The 13,393-nt window shown below is 40.6% G+C and overlaps 1 protein-coding gene across 2 annotated transcripts in view; it reads left to right on the top strand.

The window, feature by feature from the left end:
• Positions 1 to 13,025, top strand: part of galnt13 (UDP-N-acetyl-alpha-D-galactosamine:polypeptide N-acetylgalactosaminyltransferase 13) — a 40,582-nt gene extending 27,557 nt beyond the window's left edge. The window contains exons 13-14 of one of the 2 annotated variants that reach the window (XM_054787733.1): positions 301 to 521; positions 8,306 to 8,442. In XM_054787733.1, the coding sequence (XP_054643708.1) occupies positions 301 to 486 (186 nt within the window). In that variant the 3' untranslated portion in view covers positions 487 to 521; positions 8,306 to 8,442. Of the gene's footprint in view, positions 1 to 300; positions 522 to 8,305 lie in introns of both variants that reach the window. The other variant, XM_054787734.1, reaches the window with a different exon arrangement.
• The last annotated feature ends 368 nt before the right edge of the window (positions 13,026 to 13,393 follow it).

Here is a 13,393-nt window from a genome sequence, read left to right as displayed (position 1 = left end):
AGAGTGTAGCGCGCCATAACATTAACATCCGAGTGTGACATTTGTGTTCTTTACCTAGAAAGCTATTAAAACACTGAATTTTTGGTTGATTAGTGAGGTTTTATGGTGATTTGCATGTCTATATAAGAAAGTAGGGTGTTTTTAACAAAACTAATTACCAATTGAAAAAATACCCATTTTCTGTTTAAATTGCTGAGATAGGAATAACCCCAAGGCTCATTGCTGAAAAATATTAATGTATTATTTAGTGTGAAATTTTCCCAACCATAACACTCTTCCCTTCCCTATTACTCGCCGCAGAAGCACACCTTTATCCACATTATCACCCAGTCATGTCTGACCATCAGCCGTCTCGAGGACGGCACCTTCGGCCCCACTTTGGAGAACTGCAACAACAGTCCCGTTCAGGCCTGGATCCTCCACAACTACACAAGGGTGGAGGTTGCTAGGCGCCTCTACTACAGCCCCACTGACTATTTCCTTTAAGAAGCAGTCTGGTCTGGAGGCCTCTTGAGCCTGAGGTGAGCAGTGTTGTAGAAATCAGACATAGTAGAGTAGAAGCAGTAGTGTTTTGTCTTTAGACTGTTTAGTAATTAGAGTAGAAGTTTGGGTTACGTACTAGTACCAACCTACAGTGGACACTTCGAAGTGCAACACAGTGGTTTTGAAATTAATCCGTGTGAATGAGGACAAGCGGTATAGAAATGGACGTTTGTGGGGGACACTTTGACCAATAAAGCTACTAAAACCAATCCAATGGAGGTCAGTATATTCTACTGTATTTTAAGCTATGTAAACTTAATGTTCTAGGTGGCAAAGGAAATTGCTGTAATATCTAATAATATGTATCATTAATCATGAATTTTATTTTTTAGAATACGCTGAATGACAATAAATAACAGCTGTGGCCCCAACCCTAACCCTAACCCTACAGCATTTCATAGTAGGAAAGTGCAACGGTGCAGACAAGTGCAACAGTAACAGTTTGAACGGGATTGTGGAGGTGCATTTCACTGCAAATGTATAATGTGTGCCTTGCGGGAAATTGGTAGACCGCTGTCCCGAGCCAAAGGTTCCGTACCGAAAGAAACGATTACCAATACATGTACTACACCGCGAGTTATAATGGTTTAGTTATTTATTTAATTGACGTTTTATATTCACAATGAGCTCTGCCGTCTCATCTTGGTGAACATACACCAAATTCCAAAGTAAGGAAGCCCAAATTCAAGAGTGACTTTTTCCGAGTGCAAGGTTGAAAATGTCCAACATCCTGTTTTTCTCTAACACAGCATTAAACATGTACAGTTACTTTTGTTAATCATAAAACATGTAGCAATCCTTATGGGCCGTGTTGAGTTCTTCTCTCTGTGTTTCTTTTGCATTGCTCTTGTTGTGACTACTTCTTAGGTCCAATGATATGCTTGTGAAAGGGTAAACTTCCACTTTGTCTCGTCTCCATTTTTTATTAGTGTCCTGGACCATGTTTACCTCGGTGCCATGTCCAAATCGGAATTGTTCAACCAATTTGAATCTCCAGGCTCCATTGCAGTTAGTTGTGTTTTTTGTGCTCACTTTAGTTTTTTGTTTATCGTGAAAAGAGAGGCCTTTACTATGAAGCAGGATTGATTCTTATCCAGGATAAGTTTGAGGATTAAGTCTGGATATGCTGTACTACAAAGCGGTTCACTTCTTAGCTGGATACAACGCCACGGTTACTTATGCGGTGGAACTAACCTGGTCGGGAGCAGGTTATGTCCGTGTATGCAAGATCAGAGCCAATAATAGTACCGCCCACTGACCAATAGGAGATCAGAGCCTGTAACGGCGCTGCCCACTGACCAATCAATCTCTGAAAGTGACGTCACAGTTCACTGAATATGTAGATCTTCAGTGTTCCCTCCTACGATTACCAGGTGTTTCCTTTAGGAAGTACAATATCCTCATATTCTTTGTACTGACTATAACTGGTTTTCCGAAGTGAAGTAAGTTGCTGTGCTGCTGGTATATTCTTTATGTTTGGAGTTGGCAGTGATCAGGGGAGGGACGGAGGCTCATCATGAAAAATAAAAAAAAAATGAACATAGCATAAAATAAATATTAATATTTGTCAATTGAACTGTATTATAAATGTATTGTCTGTATGATTTCAAATCTTTTTAACACACAACTTAAGTAAAAATCACATTTCCTTATCACATATAGGGCAGAAACGTTGGATGAGGCACCCACAGGCATTTCTTCTCGGCTTAGTGAGTGCACTGAGTTGCATCATGATGTGTGCCAGTTTCTGTGTGTCAGCATACCACCAATGATATGTTGCAGAAATGTTTGTTATCCACCATGAATTTCTACAGCCTGTGTGATGTCTTTAATGTAAGTGTGAAATATTTATTCTTGCTAATCAGACAATAAAATACAGAAAATGTCATACTCTGCGTATGAGAGGACCTGCAGTACTCCTCATCTTGTACGGGCATGATCTGGAAGTTTCTGCTGTCCTTCCATAGAGAGGAAAAGTGTTTTTTTGTGGTTGTTTTTTGCTTGTTTTTTGGAGAGCAGCAAGTCAAGTGCATTAAAGATGTTTTTATGCACTGCTGAACGAATGAATGAATTTGTCTGTCTAGATGGAGGCTTAAATATCGAAGCTCACAAGAAGGTGATAAGAGTTTTACAACAAAGTATCACAGTGTCACTGGTGGTTGGTCATCTGTTGCTCACCCCGCCCCTTTTATGTGAACGTGCTGAGGACAAGATTAGAAAATCCTGACTTGACTAATCAAGTTGTCACCCAGTTTTGTAGTACCACATACAGTATCTTCAATGGTAAACAAACAAGATATCCTGGATAATTTAAACCTGCGTGATAGTGCAGACCTCAGATGAATGCAGAGCCGGTTGTGTTGCTGTTGATCTTGGTGAACTGGTCAGAATGAATGGTTTTAGGAAGCCTTAAGTAGCCTTTACTGATGACCTTTCAGGAGGAAGGTATTAAAACAGGGACAGGGGCCAATCAAGCTATGACAGATGTCCCATTGAGATGGTTCAGCTTGTACAACGCTATATATAAAACCTTTTGTTGGTCTTCATGCTAAATTAGATCTCATTTGACATTTGTTTTCCATCATAAATATTTAACGTTGAAAATTCACTTGCTGTCCCCTGGACTGCCTGGGAGTGATGCCTGCAATGGAGGAGGACGTGTTTATTTTTAGCTCATTATTGTGTGTGTGTGTGTGTGTGTGTGTGTGTGTGTGCAGGGCTGATTGAAACGAGCTTGCCATTGTTTACAAGTTCTTTTGAAGTGATCCTTCATTTTGAACCATGCCTTTTGTGGACCTGGCCCTCCAGGACACTCCTCTATTAGCCTACAGCAGCTGTGTACACTGTACGCCATGCACATGTTATAAAACCGATGAATCCCAATTATCAGCACCATTCCGACTGCTCATTTACATGCAGCGTTTGCCTGCTTTTTTTGTGTGTTTCCAGCCAGGTGTCTATCCAGTTCTGTTTACCCACTACTGTTTTGCAGGGAGTGTGAATCATGTTTTGTTGTGCTGTTTAAAAAAAAAATGATGATGGAAAGAGCAATTTTGCTTCCTGGGTTTTGTGTCCAGGCTGGGTAAATTGGGTAAGAAGCTCCCATGGCTGCTAGTGTGTGTCAGAGTTGCAGTTGTGAAGTGACCTGCTGTTAGATGGCCTGAATTGCTTTTCACTCCGAGTTCCTTGTAGCATAGCCAGCACAAGCGGGAGAGCTTGTACACGGGATCAGGGAACCATTAGAACAAATGAGGCTGTTGGTCGACGCCGCCAAGAGACAAAGAAGCTACTGGTCGTTTTTGTATCCCCCTCAAAGCAGTGCGGCTCTTTCTAAAGTCGACACAAGCACAACGTTACACAGGAAGCCTTTTCAGCAAGTCCTGTTAGCTGCCGGGTGACGGAGGATATTGTTTTGTCAGCCGGGGCTTACGGTCAGAACCCGTCCTCATTTAATTAGAGGGTCTCAGCTGTGCACACGCTTGGCGGCTTGCTCCAAAGACACTGTTTGGTTTCATGGGAAGGCTGAGATGAGAGTTTTATCTTCCCAAGAGAAGACATAAAATAATTATGAGCAAAGGATAGGACCTCCATATTTCTCATATTTCGATTTTCTTTTTCTACGAAACCCAGAATCTTTTTTTCAATCCCCTGCTGCTAGATTCCTTTACAGTCTCCACCCATAGGATACTCGCGATTATTACACAAAACCGTGCAGATCAGGGGTGTCCAAAGTGTGGCTGGGGGGCTATTTTGCAGCCTCAAGCTCATTTTTTATTAGCCCACTCCACAGTTAAATAGTATTTAAAAGTTTTAATGTTACTAATAAAATGTTGAAAAAGCTGAAGATACTTGCTTTGCTTGTTTTGCTTTGCCAACTATGACACAAAGCTCGATGTAGGCATTCTTTTCATTCAATATATTTACCTTCTTTGCATATTCTGACCAAATTGGACACATGTTGAAACCCAAGTATGTTGAAAACAGCAGAAAATCATTGCATCTACTGCCTCGGTCTTGTCAGAGCACATGCTTCTGATTGCAGAAACTAATTACCTCAACGTGTTAACACTTCAACCTTGATGGAGGTCTTTTGCACTACTGAGCACTTGCCTTCTTTTTATTTTTTATTTTTTGGGAGGGGGGGGGTTATAAGTCAGATGTGTGATGTTGTACAGCACCTGCTCTCTTTGTTGTTCCTCTGTTTGAACATAGATGTTTTGTAGAGAGCGCTGTAATGTCAATTTCACGATGAAGGGTGTGTCTGGTTGTGTGCATATGTGTGTATACACATTCGTCTTTGTACCCCGGCAGAGAATGTTAGGCTTTCTTGTTTTATAACCTACTGTAAGCGCAAACACAGCTAAAGCACAAGTTTGTACATTTTTGTGCCACATCTTTGCATGCAGGACCGAATGAATCGACCCTGTGTGGTAAACACAAGGGATGTGTTGCCAGCTGTTCTAGTCACTCAAATGTTCCAGTGCTATTTACACCAATCTACAGATTCAAAATACCAAATCAGGAAGAAAAAAATGCACAAGGTGCAGTCATGCAAGTATACCAAAGCAACCGTGATGTGCAAATAGCATGCTTAGTTGCAGTTTCATGTTGAGCTGTTATTTATTTTTTGCTTTTTTGGGCCGAGGCACTGCCTGTGATTCCTTCAAGTAAATCTACACCAGTGAGGACTGAAATTGTGGAGGCATATTGGGCGAACTCGCTTAAATACTCCCCTCTGCTTGTTTGTGGCCCCTGAGCTCAGGCGACGTGATGGACATTCTCATGCTGCGCTTAACTCATCACGAGTTCAACTCATCACATCGCATCAGGTCTGTGTTTTTCGTCTGGACATCTTAAAAGGATTTGTTCTCTCCTCCTGTTGATGCGAGCGAAGTGAGAGCAGAAAAAGAGAGAGGACGGGTAAGGACAATGTATGGAGGAGGGGGCACTTGAATTTGTCAATTTGTCAATTTGCCGTGAGGATAGATGGATAGATACTTTATTAATCTCGACGAGAAATTCACATTTCCAGCAGCTCTGCAAAAATGTCATGATAAACTTAATCACTTCATCACAAAAGAAAACAACCAAGGCAAGAATGGAGCGATAAGAAAAGAAAGAATAAGAATAAATAAATAGAAGACATGAGAGATACTTGTAGATAGATATGACACTCGGGTTGGAAAAGTACAAGTTCTCCGATTATATTTCATTTATTTTATAGTTATTTACACTTCTTTCTTTTTTCTTTTCCTATCATATCAAATTAAAACATATTTTTTACATTGTTCAATCACCGCCACATAAGAAATATGTAAAAAGATAACTACAATGTTAAATTTATTTAAAAATAGTGGCAAATAAAACCGCGCACCCACTGAAATACAGTCCCTCGCCACTTTGCGGGTCGAAGTTTGTGGCTTCACTCTATCATGGTTTTTAAAAAATATATTAATTAATAAAGCATGCTGTATTTGGGATAAATACGATGTAATATTGAGAGGAGCCAGATGAGGTGGCTTGGGTATCTGGTCAGGATGCCTCCCGGACGCCTCCCTGGGGAGGTGTTCAGGGCAGGTCCGACCGGTAGAAGGCCTCGGGGAAGACCCAGGACACGTTGGAGAGACTATGTTTCCCAACTGGCCTGAGAACGCCTCGGGATCCGCTGGGAGGAGCTGGACGAAGTGGCCGGGGAGAGGAAAATCTGGGCCTCCTTGCTTAGGCTGTCGCCCCCGTGACCCGATCTCGGATAAGTGGTAGAAGATGGATGGATGGATGGACAACGTAATATTACAAAAAAAAATTGCTTATTGAAGCAAATTTTACATATTAAGCATTTTCAACAATAAAAGTGGCAAAATGAACGACATGAAATACAAATATAAGGCATTCAAAGATGCATTCAGACACTGTGAGACACACAAATGCCAGACTTGACCGCCGGAACAACAAGCTTTTATTATATTATTTTAAATATCTCACAGCAGGCACAAGAATCCCTAATGGAAATCCCAAATAAAAACACGGTCTACTGTCGCTGCAGTAACCCACACCAAGCTAAAACTCAACTCTGAACCCCTGAAGTCACTTCCTGTCCGCCCACCATTTGGCTCCCTTAGGGAACACATTTATAGCAACATGATCATGAGTCTTCAATGGCATATGTACTCTTATTATGTCTACTATATTGGGTAATACAATTGTAAAGTAAATAAAAGTAAAATAGAAATAAAAGTATTAGTCCATGTCTAGAGGGCTTTAATAATGTTAAAAAAAACATATTTAGAATGTCGTAAACAGGTTTTCTATACTCTTAACTACAAAAATATTAAAATTATAAATAAGGAATGGTACTTCGTGGAAATTCACTTATCACGGTCGGGCTTGAACCAGTTAACCACGATAAATGAGGGATTGCTGTATGTCATTGATAACAGTGGTGATGATTTGGACACCACAGAAGTCGATTGAGGCGCTTCCTATGCTAATTACATACAAGGCAACAATTGTTACTGGATTTCCTAAGTTCTTGTACTCTGTGAATATTATCTGCAGAGAAGAAATTGTGCACGTATTTTGCAAACAGCACATCAACAAAGGCTTCCACTGCAAATTATTTTACAGGATGGAATTATAGTTAATATCAGATACATTCAATAAAACCATGATATTCCTTTCAGGTTTTTGTGCCCCTTTTTTTCCCAATATCCAGAATTAAATAATCAATCAAGAAAAGACCAAACGTTATCCAAGATTCATTTTATCGTCGCAATACCTGAATAATTCGCAATTACAACCATGGAATTTCCATTTTACGCACGACTAATCATGTCAAAATATTCAAATTTTAATGAATATATCCTTGTACGGATCTGTGGGAATGTGTCATATACAGTATTCTAAAATGAATACATGTCAAGACAAATGTGCAAGTTAACCCTTTAGGTATTTTTCTCCTATATTTTGGGCTGTTTCCAAATTGTATAACTGTTGGGAGCTTTGAATGTTGAGGTCCACCATAACTAATTGCTTAAACAATTGAGCTGAGCTTCTTTTGTGCCATTTCTGTCTATCATGATAACTTAAAATCATGTTTGTGCTTTAGTGATACACTTCGGGTGCATTTCAAAGGAAGGGTGTCAAAAAAGGAAAGCGAGTGAATCAGTTTTAACAAAGGAAAGACTGTGTATGGATCTGAACTCAACTGGCCTGGTCTGCATTCAACAGAAAACGAATTAAGCGTAACAATAACCACATCTCTGCCAGTGAGGTCTTCATTTGTGGGAGCGCTCGCACATGCTGTATTTTTTTGCCGTTTCTTCGACCAGACCATCCTGCTCCCCTGTTGTTGTTGTTGTTTTTTTTTTTTTTATTCGCTCCAGCTACTGAGCAATAACAAGCTCGGGCCAGACACTGACTTGAATGTATGTAGTGTGTTGGGAAATGTGGGAAATCAATAATTTGAAGTTAGCAGTCTTATGGATTCAGCTGTACAGAGCAGAGTTTAGGTGCAGTTGATAAGGCAGGCTAAGGAAAAGTAGCAATGTGTTACGAATATACGAATGAAGACTCTTAAATTGTACATAGATGTGAACGTGAGTGTGAATGCTTGTTTGTGTCCTGTGATTCCCTGGCGACCAGTCCAGGGTGTACCCGGCCTCTTGCCCACAGTCAGCTGGGATAGGCTCCAGCTCCCCATGACCCTGAAGAGGTAGAAAACGACTGGCTGGATAGATGACTGGCTGTTTTTCTGTTTCTCCAGAGGCTTACTTTGCTGCACGTGAACACCAACCAGTGTTTGGACATGGCTTTGGAAGAGGACAAGATGGTCCCCACCAAGAGGGGCTGCAACGGGAGCCGCTCCCAGCAGTGGCTGCTGCGCAACATGACCCTAAGTGTCTGATCCCCTGATCCTGGTTCTTCATCAGGTGGCTCCAATCACCACATCACCTACACCATCATACAAAGGGAACCTTGTAGCACCTGGATATTGTTCACTTTTACACTTGGAAGCGTGTCCCTTTACAGCTCATTTCAGGTTCAAGAGAAGATGCCCTTCAGGCTACATAATGAGCTGCAGCACTGGCAATTAAATCTTGTTCCTCACACTGTGCTGGCCAGCTGCGAGCTGTACAACACCGTGCTACAAAGACCACCCTCTTTAGCTGCCGGACAAGCGACAAAGCAAAGGTGCATCTATGAGGCAATAAGTCTACTGGTGTTCTGGTACCATCCTCCCTTTCATATACTGGAAGTGATTTACAGTTACAGTAAGTGATACTGTTAATAGTACAGGGATCTTATTGATATTGAAGGCAGATGCCAATGTCAATATTTGACTAAGAAATCTGCTAATGAGATATCAGCTGAAAAATGTTTATTTAATAATTTTTTTTTCATATAAAGATACAGTGAATCCCTGCATATTTGCGAGTCAGCATTTGCGACCGGGCAAATTCGCAGATTCTTCGAATGCGATCAACATCAACAGTCCTGGAACTTTCCTGTCGCATCTCATATATAGGGCTAAAACCTGAATTGTGCTTCTATGCATTTAGCTTGTCAGCTTGCCTCGTAGCAAGCGAACAATCGCAATTGAAGAAAGACGAGGAGGGTTCTGATGCCAAATCTAATCTAATAATCATAACCGTCACTTTTATTGCAAATGTTGATCCGAAATTGGAGGAGAACATCAACGTCAAACTAGCAGGAGGGTTCTGGATGGGGGAGAGCAAGCTGACATGCAGCAGCATCATCCAGGCTTTATTAGTGTCAAAAATAGACATTTTTATGGGCATCTCAATGACTTGATTATTTGCTATTTGCGGATGGTCTTTGAATGTATCCCCCGTGAATAGCGGGGATCTACTGTAAACTGTACACATATTTTAGGCTTTGGTTTTAAAGTCTGCCCTGTGAATTGGCTGGCGACCAGTCCAGAGTGTACCCTGCCCCAAGGTCAGCTGGGATAGGCTCCAGCATACTACCTTGACCCTAGTGAGGACAAACGGCATAGAAAATGGATGGATGGTTTTAAAGTCACTGGGTGAGGATTTCCTTTTGCAACCGATGACTGACATTTAAAGCTAGTTGTTGCTAGGAGATTCACTGTAAACCCTTTTGGAACATATCGTGGAGCTGAGTCTTACAAGCTCCCCCGAAGACCAGACTTTAATTAAAAAGTCAACATTCTGTCAGCTACCCACAACCTTGAACATTTGCAACAGCAAAGTAGCTGCCTGCCAATGGACTACCTGTCTGCTTTTAATTATTTTGAGGGCCCCCCGCCCACACAAATGTAATAATTACACCTACAGCTTCAATCATGGAGATGAAAAAAATCTTGAAAAGCATGTCAGCCTGATAACTGACATGAATACGGATGCATACTTCTGGTGTGGTGTACAGGATAATCAATCTTTTTGCATACAATATACATTGGCGACGTGCTGAGAAAGAGAAACAGGCACGCCCCACACAACCCAGTTTGTGAAGCACAACTCGCTGCTGCCTCACCTCTAGTTTCTGCCCGGTATTTGACTGCAAATGCGACAATTCTGCGATTTATACTTAAGAAAATGTTAGAAATTACTTGAACCATACAGGAAACATAGTTATAACGCATATCAGTGGGCAAATAATATTCATTTTATGTTATCCTTAGTTATTTGTTTTTTTCCCTAACCGCACGTCACTGATACTATAGAGATGGTCCTTGGACGTGCGAGTTTTGTACGTAACGCTTAAGACCAAAAGTGCGGCCGTTATAAGTGGGTGTTTATCCTGTCTCGGGAGCTTTTTATGATGTTCATTTCCACTTTCATGGTGATGGCTTTTCTTTTCCTTGACGCACTTCCAACAGAAGAGCCTGCCTTACGTTCAGGAGACATAATAAAGTGCAAGAAGTTAAGCAGCATGCGATATTATCCACTCCGTATAGCTTCGACTGAGGCACACAATGTGTTGATCTGCAGTGCGTGAGATGAGGCATACAGCGCATCCTTGCAGCGTGCAGCTGGTAGTCATCTGCAGCACGTGCTATAACTACTTCTCGAGTGAGTTTAGTCTGTACTGACCAAAATGAAGTTTAATTAATTTCATAACCACGAACCGGATCCCCGTAACTCGAGGACCACCTGTATAAAATGTAACGTTCAGCCCGATTTTAAGACAATTGACCATATTTCCTCAGATAGTGGCTTCATCTCATACAAATGCTGTATATCAATTAATTGCCGGCATTAGAAGCATGTGGAAACTCATGACTTCAGTTCACAGGCTATTGTTCACACATGGACATAAGCAAGTTGACTGCTGAGCCGATGTAAACTCTTTTGCTGACCAAAACAGCAGCTCTGATGAGGGAGAAGTCTTGTTGTTTTCTGCAAAGTTTTAAGATGGAGAGAAAGCGCTTTTCCAGTTGTCTGCATGCATTTTTATGTTTTGAGGAGCTATGCACCTTCAGCTTAGTTGAGCCCATTCAGCCTCTGCCTAGGTTCTCCTCATGCAGCTGTCCCTCGCTACATCGCAGCTTTTCAAAAATTAATCCATAAATGATGGCTGTTTCGTGGTTAACTCCGGCCTATTATTAATCATATATTTAGACATTTGTAGTATTGTGGTCACTAGGCATCAGTAATGTTACATTGAAGAGACATTACCTTAGATTACATTACCTTAACACTGCATGGATTTAGCCTTTGGCATGTCTGACATGACAGAGTGAAAAAAAGTTATCCTCCCATTCCGTGTGGAAGTAGTTTTTAGCTTCTTACGTTGTCCTTCTTCCCCACTTGGTTTGAAACATTTTCTTAAGATTACAACAAATAAATTGGAGGGTAACGAGTTAGCTCGGTATATATACATATATACAGTATATATGTGCTATGAGCGGCGGCCGTCTCTTATGTCTCTGCAGTGATCCCTTAGCCTGTGCATTATTGTTGCACAATGTGGTGCAAACAAGGAATAATAGCAGTGTAAAGGTGACTATAGGGGTGTTATTTCATGTCTACAGGGCTCTAATAATGGTAAAACTCATAAACAGGTTTTCTATGCTCTAACTACGGAAATATTCAGTTTACTAATACCGAATCCTACTTCATGGAAATTCACATATCACAATCTGGTCTGGAGGGACGACTGTATATCATGATTGTCTTTACAATAGTTCTTCTGTTTGTATTAAACTACAGTTTTACTTACAAATATTGTGATACATATTTTATGTATCATTTATTTGTGAAAGAAAATTTAAAGAAATATATTTAATGAGATTCTAAAAACGTGTTTGCACAAATAAAGGCCTTACCTCTAATGAATGCCTGGTTCCCCTGGCCACTATATGTGGAAATATGGTTGGTCTGTGTTGGTCACAAGCGTTGAGATGACAATACCCGACTGTAACGACTCGCCATCACCTCTTGTGGACAAAAGGTCACATTACAGCAGAAAATTTCAGTGTTTACTCATCCGGGTGAAAAATCACCCGTTATAAATGACACACTTTAATGAAACAAAGTACAGCTCTAATAGAAATATGTGATTATTATCATTTAATGATTTTCTACATAACTTGTAATTGTTTTAGCTAAGACTTTCACACATTTTGGGAAATCAGGCCCTGAATAGTAGCTGTGAATAGCTGTGCCTTCTATCATATTTTGTTTTTAGATAAGTTTGTTGTTGAAAAAGTAACGATAAGAGAATCCATATCACAAAATAGTGAGCTATTATCAATGCTGCTTAAAGATGGAGTCCCTGCAAAGTGCCTGCTTGGCATTCAGACCATTTCAGTCACTGTTTGTTGTCAAACCACTCACCATTTTATTGTTTGTTTTTTTATGCGCTTATAAGCATGGTGTAATAATTGGAATGTAACGTTTGAGTGTTCTGGTCTCAATGCGATGCTGCCTGTTTGTACAGTCTGCCTTTTTAGAGAAAAATAAAGCTTTCTTTAAGAACAAAGTGACAAATATTTGTGAAGATTGTCGCTGGTTACGTAATATTTAATATATAACCATTTTTTATTTGTTTTTTTTTTTACATTCAAAGACGCAAAGTTTGACCTTTCACCAGTCTCTTTGTTAAAATCTTAAAGTGTCAAATATGAGGGCAGAAGGTCAAAACAAACAGTGGCGATGACAGGTAACAACCTCTTCAACTTTTTGCTTCACAGACACAAAAGGGAAAATATATTTACCCTATATCAAACTTATTTCGGTGTTGAATATTTACAGGTTTTAAAAATGTGGGGTCATTTTCATATCCAGGCCAATATAGTAGTTGTTGGATACGACATTACTTTCGACACAACAGTGGTGTGAAAATTAAGGAAGAGGAGTTTTTCATGACTTAAAATACGACAGCGTAAAGCATGCTGCTGCAAAGTAGCAATGCTGTGGAGGTATTAATAGATGTTGCAGAGCTGACAGCATATCATCAGTGCCTCACCGCACTCTCTGCAGGATCTCTGCTGGGACTCGGTGTGGTTTCAAACGGCATCACACCTGTAGCAAAGCAAAACCCAGGCTGTTTAACTAGGCCTGTGAGGATAAGATATAGCAGGTCTGTGGCTGGACCATGGGAGTCCATTAAGGGTGCGATGCTCTGAAATAATAGCCCTAATGGAGGCCTTATCTGTGACTTTCTGTGGCTCACTGGGGCTCTCAAAGGTGGAGCATGATCACAGGGTCTCACTATGGTAACTGTAAGGTTCTCGGTTATATAAAGCGTGAGCTCATATTCATAGGAATGGTGTACTGTATACCTTTGGTCTTAAAATTCTCTTTCTATTATGCCGTCTTAAAGAGTCTTTTGAACCAAGTGACCATGCGTGTAAGTGGCGCAC

This window comes from Dunckerocampus dactyliophorus, chromosome 9 (genome assembly GCF_027744805.1).
Source record: "Dunckerocampus dactyliophorus isolate RoL2022-P2 chromosome 9, RoL_Ddac_1.1, whole genome shotgun sequence".
Taxonomy (NCBI): Eukaryota; Metazoa; Chordata; class Actinopteri; order Syngnathiformes; family Syngnathidae; genus Dunckerocampus; species Dunckerocampus dactyliophorus.
The sequence above is the reverse complement of the archived record's forward strand: the minus strand, read 5'-3'. Positions and strand labels throughout refer to the sequence as shown.